The sequence below is a fragment of the Callorhinus ursinus genome, unplaced genomic scaffold (assembly GCF_003265705.2).
Source record: "Callorhinus ursinus isolate GAN/ISIS: 27379988/994484 unplaced genomic scaffold, GSC_fseal_2.0 scaffold5, whole genome shotgun sequence".
Taxonomy (NCBI): Eukaryota; Metazoa; Chordata; class Mammalia; order Carnivora; family Otariidae; genus Callorhinus; species Callorhinus ursinus.
In genome coordinates, this window is record NW_027397067.1 from 30,099,695 (window position 1) to 30,111,345 (window position 11,651).

General features: G+C 41.8%; 1 protein-coding gene and 1 long non-coding RNA gene across 2 annotated transcripts in view; one reads left to right on the forward strand and one right to left on the reverse strand.

Moving 5' to 3' along the window:
- ZNF704 (zinc finger protein 704) overlaps positions 1-11,491 on the reverse strand; it is a 227,223-nt gene extending 215,732 nt beyond the window's left edge. Inside the window, exon 1 of the mRNA XM_025870527.2 lies at positions 11,285-11,491. Within this exon, the coding sequence (XP_025726312.2) occupies positions 11,285-11,341 (57 nt within the window). The 5' untranslated portion in view covers positions 11,342-11,491. The remainder of the gene's footprint in view (positions 1-11,284) is intronic.
- Positions 1-11,651, forward strand: part of LOC141372736 (uncharacterized) — an 823,585-nt gene that overhangs the window by 555,654 nt on the left and 256,280 nt on the right. The gene's annotated exons all lie outside the window — the stretch shown is intronic.

Sequence of the window (11,651 nt, forward strand, 5' to 3'; positions counted from 1 at the left end):
ACTGGAGAATTTTGTCCATTTACATTTAAAGTAATTATTGATAGGTATGTAATTATGGCCATTTCATTAGTTGTTTTCTGGCTGTTTCTCTCTGTTCCGTTGTTCTCTTGCTTTCTTACCTTGTGGTTTAATGATTTTCTGTAGTGTTATGCTTAGGTTCCTTTCTCATTTTACTTTCTGTGTATCTACTATAGGTTTCAGCTTTGTGGTTATAGCATGAGACTCACATGTAACAGTCTACTTTATAACAAGATAAGAGCAAGTTATGTTTGGACACATTCTAAAACTCTATCATTTTACTCCTCTTCCTCAAGTTTTATGTTTTTGTTGTCACATTTTACATCTTTTCATTTTGTGTGTCCCTTAATTATTATAGGTATAGTTATTTTTATTACTTTTGTCTCTTAACTTTCACATTAGCTTTATAAGTGATTAATTCACTACATTTACCCTTACTGGTGAGAGTTTTACTTTCACATGTTTTATTGTTATTAATTAGTACCCTTTCTTTTCAGCTTAAAGAAGCCCTTTTAACATTTCTTGTAAGGCTGGTTTAGTGGTGATGGATTCCTTTGGCTTTTGTTTGTCTAGACAGCTCTTTATCTCTTCCTCAATTCTGAATGACAACCTTTCTTGGTAGAGTATTCTTGGTTGGAATTTTTTCCCTTTTAGCATTTTGAATATATCATGCTACTCCCATCTGGCCTATAAAGTTTTTGCTGAGAAATCTGATAGTCTTATGGGGGTTCCCTTGTATGGAACAAGTTGTTTTTCTCTTAATGCTTCAACAGCTTACTTTTTTAAAAAACTGTTATTTAAATAAACTTTGAGTCCTAGTCCAAATTAATAGAAATCAGTGAGGTTTGGTCTTTACTAAGTATTTGTAGTTGACTTATGAAGGATACACAAGCTATATGAAAGTGTTTATGAAAACTGCATTTCATATTGTTTTTAGAATTTACTCCAAAATAAAGTCTTCTCTCTCTTTAAATTACCACTGTTGCTTAAGTACCAATTCCAATTATTTTTAAAGTCTGTTGATCCCCACTGTTTTCTGCAGTGTTTGACAAATATCTATGTCATTTGATACAAAATTATGATAGATATATAGATAGATGATAGATAGATAGATAGATAGATAGATAGATAGATAGATAGATAGATAGAAATTGCCCCATCTTCTCTGAGGCTTATTTTCCATATCTATAAATGGGGATAACAATATCCACCTTCCAGATTACAAAGAGGGTCAAATGAAGTTAACTATGAGGGCCCTCTATAAATTATAATGCATTAAATGTTGTGTAATACTGATATAAATATTGAACAGTATCCAATAAAGAGTCTTTATACAAAGTATTCAGTGTTCACAAATACTTAACCCCCTTTTTGCAATAGTCATACTGTTGTTGACAGAAAATGTTGTCAATCGCAATGTCCTAGTGATTTTGTATGTCCTTTTCATTTAGACTATTCTGATATTTTAAATCATTTTTCCTTTAGAATGTGGAAAACATATCATTGAATACATTTTCCTGGGCGTAAACACCTTGTGATTTTCTGTTCCCTCAGCACTTTTTAATTCTGTTATGATAGCACCCTTCACACCTCCCATCTCTTCCACTAGATCAGTAGTGGAGCCTGATTAATCAAGAAAGGTAGTGTTCTCTACCAGTTTTTAAATTTCACACACAAAAACGGTATTCACAGATATACAAGTGAAAATTTACCACATGAATTACTCTCTCTTTTTTTTTAGAAATTTGATACTGAAAAAATTATCAGCTTTATGAGGGGAAATATTTTGAAGATTGCATGACCCACAAACAACTTTTTTAAAAAAAATTTTATTTTCTGAGAGAGAGAGAGAGTGTGTGTGAATGGGGTGGGGAGGGGCAGAGGGAGAGAAAGAATCTTAAGCAGGCTCCATGCTTAGCATGGAGCCTAATGCCGGGCTCAATCTCACAACCCTGAGATCATGACCTGAGCCGAAATCAAGAGTTGGACACTTAACTGACTGAGCCACCCAGGTGCACCCCCCACCCCAAACAACATTTTAATCTTTATCTGCACATGTGACAATTTATTTCTTTAATAATGCAGTTTTAGTCATTTATCCCAAGTATAAGACCCTTATCCATGGATTTCTCATTTATAAAAATAATTATAAACCAGTATTTCCTAAAATATACCCCAAGGAAAAGATGCTCCAGAAAAAAAGGCTCTGTAATCTAATAAATATATAAATGCTACAACCTATATTCACCTTCTTAGAAACTCAAAATGGCTGTTGGTATCTATGATCAATAACTTCTTTATAGGTATATGAATGTTGTACTACTCTCCCAATTTCCTCTATGTTTAAAATATTTTGTAACTTAAAAAAAAAATCTGTGCCTCTGTTTTTAATCAGAATTTCTTCCAAGTTGTTTAACCACAGTGTCCTTTTCTCCTCCTTCTGGATATCTCCCCAATAATAGAAGCAAGTAGGTACAAGCGTTTAAAGGTACACCTTAGGCTACACATCCCCATCTACTGAAAAAACAAAGAATGACTTCTTTACCAAACAAAAGTACAACAGGTCCTAGACACAAATGCAGAGGAGGATGGGAAGGGCAAACCCACACCTCAGAGATTCTTAGCCATATGCAAGTTAGAGGTGGTGGTGGAAGGTGACATCTTTGTATTTCCTCCACAGCTTTTAACAACACCCATTGAATGTATGTGGTAAGGCTCTTCTCGCCCCTTTGGATAATAGTCAGATTTACTTCAATGTAAGAGCCATAGATCTGAACAGACTGATGAACCTAAGAGATAGAACACCTCTGTCCTCTTTGCACAAGTTGATAAATGACTCACAGCTTCCTGAGATGAAAAGGAAGATTCAAGCTCACCACATATATGATGGAACACCAGAGAGTTCAGATGAACGAAGTCACTTCAGGAAGTAGCTTTCTTAAATACCTCCATAGCATGGAATAAGGAGAAGGTTGTAATAGTCAAAATAACTGTGAAATTTGAGATCCTTAAGCAAAATATTACAAAAGATTCCTTTCTGAAAGCATAAGCAAAAGAAACTGCCATCCGTATCAAACTTCAGGAGGTCTTTGGGTCATATTCAATACTAAGAGGCAATGACAAGACAATATTATCCCAATTTTATAGATGCTAACACTGAAGCATAGAGACATTAAACAACCCGATAAAGCCACACAACTAGTAAGGGAAGATGGCAGAATTTGAACTGAGAGCCTGTTACATCCCTTCCTCATCTACAGAGAGGTAACAGTAGAGGGAGGGGTAGCCAGCAGGATCACCTGCTTTGACTCAAGCCTGTTCTCTCCCATCTCACTAATGAGCCCACAATGAAGGTCACACTAATGGACTAAAATTATTCTGTCTGCAGGTTTTATCAAATCATATTTCAAGTACACAGCCTCTTTAAAAATTGGATTTAATTTAAAATGTTGGAGCACTTTTGACATTCACTTATTTTGACGAGCCATCCCCAATTAGTCCTGAATCAGGAATTCACTTAACTTTCTATCATGACAAGAACATAAGGAAAGCAAGTGTGTCACTGGTAACTAGGGAAGCATCAAGACAACGCACTCTAAGTCGGTCTTCATGGAACAACATACAGGTAGTATCCTTTTATTTTCTTAGTACCTCAAGGCCCCATGGTGTTCCACAGGACAAACGTACCCTTCTTAGATGTTATTGCAAACTTTTTACCCTGAAATTACAGACCTGCCTTCAAAACTCTAGAGTTGAGCCTATTTGCCCTACATATAAACTGTAACACTGGATTTTCCAAAACAGTATCTTCAATGAAGTATAAAAATTTAATCACTCTAATTCTGCTACACATCTCTCAGAGTTATATTGTCCCACTTCATCCAGTAAGTGAGAACAATCAAGGTTATTTGCCAAATTCAGTGATTTAAACTCATGCATAGACTAGCTTCTCAGAAATCACCTCCTGGCCAAACCATAACATCATTTTCATATAGATTGTTTGGCATTGATACGAATGGTACAGATACCATTGCTTTAGGGTAGATATCAAAATTACATCCCAAATTGTGGGAGCCAAATAAGGTCTCTCAGTAGATCTAATCTTGGTCTTAAGGATAAGGAGGGAAAAGGGCTTAGAACTTCTTTATAGACAATTTGGCAGGAATTTGTTAGACTGTGGGCTCCCTGAAGGTAGGTCTTATTCACTGTTATTTCCCACATGTGGATTAGGAACATGATAAACAATAGCCCACAATAAATGCCTACTGAGGGGATGGACAGGAACATGAACAAGCAAACAAAAGAAAGTCACCCTTATTTCAATGACAGAGATTTGGCTAGGCCGGAAGGCTGGTTATGATAGCCTCAGAATATTCTCAAATATTTCAGAAAGCCTAATGGAAACCATGCATTTACCTTACGATGAGATTGCTCGGGGCAGCTAAAAGGTCAAATTTCTTCTTCTTTAGCACACTTGATATCAAGTCACTGTGACAAGACCAGTTGTTCCGTGTAGGTTGGAAGTTGGGGAGGAAAATGCTCCCATGCTTCTCCTCTCTGAACCCTTCGTGAGGTGGAAGACCCAGTATCTGACTGGGACAGGTAGACAAATGAATAGGGTTTTAAGAAGTGTTTTAAGAAGTCAAGCACAGTAGCTCTCTCTGACTCCCCGCAAAGGAGCAAGGGTAAGAAGATTCGGGGTAAGGCTTGACTTCTCGATTTTCCTCCTCTTTTTTTCTAACGCTTCCACAGTCAACTAGTAGTAAAATTTTGGTGGAGGAGGAGAGGTCCTAGTTGAGGGCTGAGTACACATGTCCCTTGGAAACGACACAGGGATGGAGGACTGGCCCAGGCAGGGTTCCCAGGGGTTCCTGCCCAACTTATCACATGCTACCCCAGCCACAGCAAGGCCACCTCTACCTGAGGCACTTTCTCTAGGAAGAACATTCTAAAAATAGAAGTTGATAAGCAGTGACAGATCACTTCAGAAAGTTGTGATTTCTCTAGCCACAATTCTGCGGGAGTGAACTGCAGAACATTCCCAGGCACAAGAAACCAACCCAGAAAGGAGGTCCATAACTTGGGGTTGGCAGACCAGGGTGCTAATCCTGGCCCCACCGAACTTGCTAAGCAGCCCTCTCTGGACAAAGCATTCCACCTTTCATGGTCTCAGTGTCCTTAGTGGTCAAATGAGGGTATCGGATTACTAGATAATCTCTGTTTCCCTTCCAACTCCAGCAGTCTACGATTCAGTGAATGACAACTTTGTCTGGTATCTTAAGCACATGCCTTTCACTCGAGCCAACACAGACCATTTGCAAGACACATGCTTGTTAGCAAATTGGAATTCAGTGTTTGCTGCACGGAACCTGCCAAAGGATTCTTAAAGTCATCTGATATTCAAGATAGAGTCTAAAGATGTGTTAACCATCCCTGAAGAGCTGGCGCATGGAAAGCAGATTCCATTCAATTAATATTTATTGAGCACCAAAAGTGGGGATGTTGACATATATTATCTCATTTAAAAGCCTTTCTTCACAGTTTTTCAATAGATGTAACCTTGATAGAAGCACTAGTAGTCTTTCCTGTCCAGCGTTTTCTTAAATTTATTATGCCAATAAATTATCGATCCTTTCCGATGCTTCCTATCCTTACACTAACACACAGCATCACAGAGCACAACCCCGGGCCTTATCATCTCTGCCCCTACTGTTTTGCTTCATTGTGTAACAACTTCCTAGGGAATCCTTCCTCCATTTGACAGTGTTCTTGTATTTTTTAAATTAAACCCTGGATAAAGATATTGTTTACTGTGCTACTTAGTATTTCTTACACAGGAGCCCAGGAGGTTCACCTTTTTGGGGGAGTGGAAGGAGGAATCTTGCCACTGCAGGTAAATATGTAAGTTTCCTTTGATCAGAAATTGAAAACTGTAATACAAAGTTTTTCTTGTTATCTCATTTAAAGCCTAAATTAGTGCCCATTATAATAATCGAGCAATACATCTCAAATACTTCATAGCATCTTGTCCTCAACCTCCTTAGCCATCCCAAGTCCTCCTGGAAATAAATGGGCAAATTAATTATGGGAGATTCCAGTCCAGTGACTAAAAGCACAGGCCATGGACGTGAACCATGCTCTCCCACTTGTGGCTACCCTACGTCAGGTGTAGTATTTCATTTCTGAGTCAGTGTCCTCAATTGTGGAGAATGGGGCCATACTTATTCCCAAACCATCATTTCTAATGAGATCCTCCTTTATATAAAGCATTTAGTATAGTTCTTGGCTCATAAATATTTGGCAAATATATATTCATATTAATGATATTTTGGAATCCAAACTGCTCTGCATTTTATTCCCATTCTTTTATTGATTTTATTGGTTAACTCTGTTTTCTCCAAGTCACTGACCTATGGCTTTTTCACCATCCCTCACCCCTTTCCTTTCCTTACTTTTCTTAAATCCTATAGCCCATCATTATAGTCACAGCTGTGCCAGCTTCCTCAACAATATGCTCTTCTCTTTCTTTCCTTTGCTCACCCACCCGGCAAAACCCTATCGCTGCTGAATCCTGCTCTCTGCTTTGTCTACAAAGAGACAGTAGAGTGTAAGGCATTGGGGGGTAGCTCTGCAGTTCAGCTTCCCAGGGCTCAAACACCTGCTCTGCTACCTAATACCTGTGTATCTTTAAGTTGCTTATCACTTCTGTAAAATGAGGATGATAATAATAATGCCTGACTCCTGGATATGTAATGAAGTTGAAATGACACTATACACTTAGACTTGTACTGACCATAGTATGCACTCAATAAACATTATTTATTATTATTGCTCCACACATGAGTCAGTGGAATGAATCTGGAAAAAATCACATACCTAGACAGGCTGCTTGCACCATAAATGGAAAACCATAGACATCAGATGGGTCCTTGAAACTACCTAGAAACTCTATTTGCTTTCTCAGTAAGTTTGTTCTCCTACTCTCCCACAGCACTGTGCCATGCCTTCAACTCTTACTTTAACTCTCCTCTACTCTCAGCTGATGACCTCCCCTCCTGCTGCATGGGGAAAATAGAAGCCATAAGACAAATACTACTTCATCTGACCATCAACCAATATACAACTACCCACATCTGGACCCGTTTTCTCCACCTTCTCTTTAATTCAATGGAAGAAATTTCACTGCTTCTGTCAAAGGCCAACCCCTGTACTTGGGTTACAGGTCTCCTCCACTGTGACTATCCCAAGAATGTTCCTCACCCTCCTCCAAGGCATTACTCTGTATATCTCCTTCCATTAAGTGGAACTCATGACCCACTCCTAAGCAATAGAATATGGCAAAAATGATGGATTATTGTTCTTGTGATTACAGAGAATTATATGAGACTTTACCTTGCTAAGACAGGTGCTAAGATTCCCCTTGCTGGCTTAATGAAGTAAGAGGCCATGTTGAGGAAGCTCAAGTAACAGAGCACTGTGGGGAGTAGAGGTGGGGGAAAGTGTATCTAGGAGCTGAGGGCAGCCTCCAGGCAAAAGCCAGCAAGAAGCTGGGACCCTCAGACCTAGATGCAAGGGAATGAATTCTGCTCACAACCTCAATAGACTTGTAAGTGCGTTCTTCCCCAGTTAGGCCTTCTGATGAAAGTACAGCCCACTTAATTCCTTGATTGCAGCCATGTGAGACTCAGCAGCAGTCCAATTAAGTGGAACCTCGACTCCTAACCCATAGATACTGTGAGAACTGTTGTAAGCCAAAAGGTTTGTGGTAATTTGTTACACAGCAATAGAAAATGAAGGCATCCCCCCCCAACACACAGCAGAAAATTCCCATAATGCTGTAGGACCTATTCTAGAGTCTACTGTATCCTATCTTTAAAAAATAAAATCTAGACTATATGCCCTCTAGGTATTCCCCCTTCTCTCTGCTCTCTCTTCTAACAAAACTTGTTAAAATAGTTTTTCGTATGTCTCACTATGTCCTCACCTCCCATTCACTGCTCTGCCCACTGCATTCACATCACTGCCTTCACATTCTTTTGTCAAGAATACCAATAAGTTCCACATTATTTCATCTAAATGGATATGTCCCTATGCTTCTCTTACTCAATATCCAGGTAGTATTCAACACAGTTCACCACTCTCCACTTTTAGAATGATTTCCTCCCTTGGCTTACAGGAGTTTACATTCTCTAGTTTCCTTCGACTTGTCTGGCTACAGTTTCTTGTCCATCTTGGCTGGCTTCTCCTCCTACACCCAAACTTGAACAGTGTTGTGCCCAAGTCTGGCCCGAGGCTGTCCTCTCTTGACCTACTGCACTCCCTTTCTAGTCCCCAGCTTTAAATGATATCAACATGCTGCTGACTCCCAAATTTTTCTCTCTAGCCCTGACCTCTCCCCTCAGCTCTACAACCTACAGCCAGCTGCCCAATTACATTCCCATTTCCATGTCTAATTGTCATCTCGGACTTAACATGTCCAAAAAGAACACCTGATTTTTCTTTCACAAAAATCTGTTGTGTCCCCAGTTTTCCCAATCTCAGCAAACGACACATTTAATAAACCTTTACATTGGGGCTTCTCAGTTCTTCACCAGGAAGGACTTGCAGGTCAATCTTCACAATAGATGCTGAATTTGTCTACTCCTCTCTAACTCCACTCTTTTCAACCCAGTACAAACTGCTCTCACCTCCCACCTGGAGTGCAGCAACTGCCACCTAACTGGTCTCCCTGCTTTTCCCTGCTGTCCTCTACAATCCATACAATAGGAATTTTTTAAAAAAACAAAAACTACTTTATGTGCCTTTACTGCCTAAGACTTTCCATAGACTTCATATTCTCCTTTAAAAAGCCCACCAAGGGGCACCTGGGTGGCTCAGTCGTTAAGCGTCTGCCTTCGGCTTAGGTCATGATCCCAGGGTCCTGGGATTGAGCCCCATATCTGGCTCCCTGCTCTGCGCAGGAAGCCTGCTTCTCCCTCTCCCACTCCCCCTGCTTATGTTCCCTCCCTTGCTGTGTCTCTCTCTGTCAAATAAATAAATAAAATCTTTAAAAAATAAAAAAATAAAAAGCCCACCAAGCCCTAGGTTGCTCACTCCTACCCACCTCCCTGACATATCAAGTACCTCCCAAGTTCTAGCCATACTCATCTTTTTCTCCTTCCTACCTCAGGACTTTTGCAATTGCAATTCCCTCCACTGGACAGATCTTCCCAAGCTACATGTCTCAGGTCTCAGATCAAATGTCCCCTCCTCAGGGAGGTCTCCCTCATAGTAGTAGCTTTCTCTTCTTCCTCCTAGACTCTGATATCATTATTTCCCTCATAGCATGCATCAAAATCTCAAGCACCACGCTTATTTATTTGATTGTTGCTATAACTCCTCTTACTAGATTTCAGCATCTGGAAGGTGCTCACTGCTTCCTACTTCTATGTTCTAGAATAGCACCTGGCACCTAGGAGATGCTCAATAAATATTTGAATAAATAAATGCATAAGTATATATAGAAGTTGTTGACCTTTTATACGCATTAGAAAAAAATGATCCACTATATTCCATTAGAAAAGCTCTTCAGATACAGTGTCAAGATGCCATTTAAACAGTAAAAAATGAAAATAATTATACCTCAAACTATTCAATATATACATTACTAAAAAGCTGTAGGCCCACAAAAATGTTATAAAATGAAGCCCATTTTTAAAAATAGTTAACAGAAATCTGTTTGGAGATAACAGTCTTTTTTGATAATGTGAATGACCACACCCTAGTTATTCTGTTTCTATAGGTGTGATTTTTTTCCTACATTGGGTTTACTTTGATCACAGAGCATAATTATAATTTTTCTGTTACAAACTACAAGCCACAAGACATATTTTCAGTATTCCTGGACTAAAACACTAAGGAATCACTACTCTCATTACTCAATGTCACTGATGCCGTGTGACTTGCAGGCTTTTTAGCAGACCATGGTAAATGAGTGTGCTCACGGTCTGGATTCCAACAAGCAACTGTCAAAAACTATCATCCCCAATGACCACTTGCTAAAAATTTCTCACTCCTAGAGCTGGTACTTCCAGGGTGGTCTAGGAAAGAAATGTGTGCCTATGTCTATTCTGGGGATATTCTAAATGCTGATGTGTAGCATTTCTTTGGAATTGCAATTTCATGCTTTGAGGGGTGCTTTTTTTTTCCCCCAAGCCTCAGAAGATAAATAGTCTCTATTAAGCTCACTTGTTTATGTAGTTTTTTCTTCCTGATATACCACTATCCTCTGAAAACTCCAGTAAATAGTTACTCAGTTGATTTTAAGAACCACTCTCAAGAAAAAGCACTAACTTCATCGCCTACCACTTGCTGCCCTCAAAACTTCTTAGCAACATACACTGTGCATGAACCTCAACGTGGTTTGCTTTGTCCAATCGCATGCCTGAAAGCCCAGCCAGTCAGTTGTGTAATAATAAACCCCTTATCTCCTGAAGATACACAAACGGAAAGACCTCAGTGCTTCAGTGCACAAGAGACTTCACCAGAATTCTCAGCAGAAACTCACATCCATTTTAAATGCCAAATTACCCCCACTTTTCCCGATTTCCTCCTTCCCCCCCATCTGCAATTCTGAGGAGGGGAAAAAAACCCAAAATGCTAAACAATGTCGAGTTTAAAGGGGAGTGGGGGGCGGGCAGTGCCAAAAGCCGCCAGCAAAATGAATTTAGAAACGAAGGGTTGGTTTTCGCTTTGGACTTACCGGTTCCCTTACAAACATCTGTGATGGAAACTCATCAACAATTGTTCTTGGATGAAGAAGGGATTGAAAGATTGACAAGAGAAGCTGCTTGCTGGTTTCAATAATCTTGACTAGCCCTCAAAATAAAGAGGACACTCCTGCTTCCTCCGCGAAGAATAAAATCGCACCCCCTCTTACCTCGCGCGTCCCCACCGGGCGCAAACCCGCGCCTACCTCGTCCCATCTCCAAGTTCCCTACCTCGCCAGGGAGAAGTGTCCTTTCCCTGCACCCACACCAGACAACAACCCCGACCCGGCGTTTGAGGAACTGGGGAGCGACCGCCTCGGAAAGGTGCTGGGGGCCCGAGGTGTGAGCTCATCAGTTCCCTCGCTCTGCCGCCGGCGCCGCCTGACACACCCCTCCCGGCCCGGCCTCCACCGGTCGCCAGTCCCCGGCCTCAGCCCGCGCGCCTCGCCCGGGGGCCCGGGCCCGTCTCTCTCCCGGGGCTGGCGGGTCCCGCGCGCGCCGCCGTGCCCAGCACGCACCTTCAACGCGCCCCGGGCCGGGCCCTTGGGGACCGCACGGCCGGGGCCGAGGGGCATGAAGCGCTCCTCGCTGTCCTCCTCGTCGTCGTCGCCGTCCACCACCTCGACGACCACCTCCTCGTCCTCGTCTTCCTCGTCGTCATCCTCCTCCTCCGCGCCCCCTCGGGGCTTCTCCTCCACCCGCCCGAGCCCCCTCCGCCGCCTGCTCCCGCCTTCCTCGTCCTCGTCTTCCTCCCCCAGAAGCAGCAGCACTGGCGACGAGGCGGCGGCGGCCCCGGCGGCCCGAGGGGGGCCGGTCCCGGCGCTGCGCGGCGGCGGCAGCGGCGGCCTCCAGCTCTCCGGGGCCGGGGCCGGGGCCGGGGCCGGG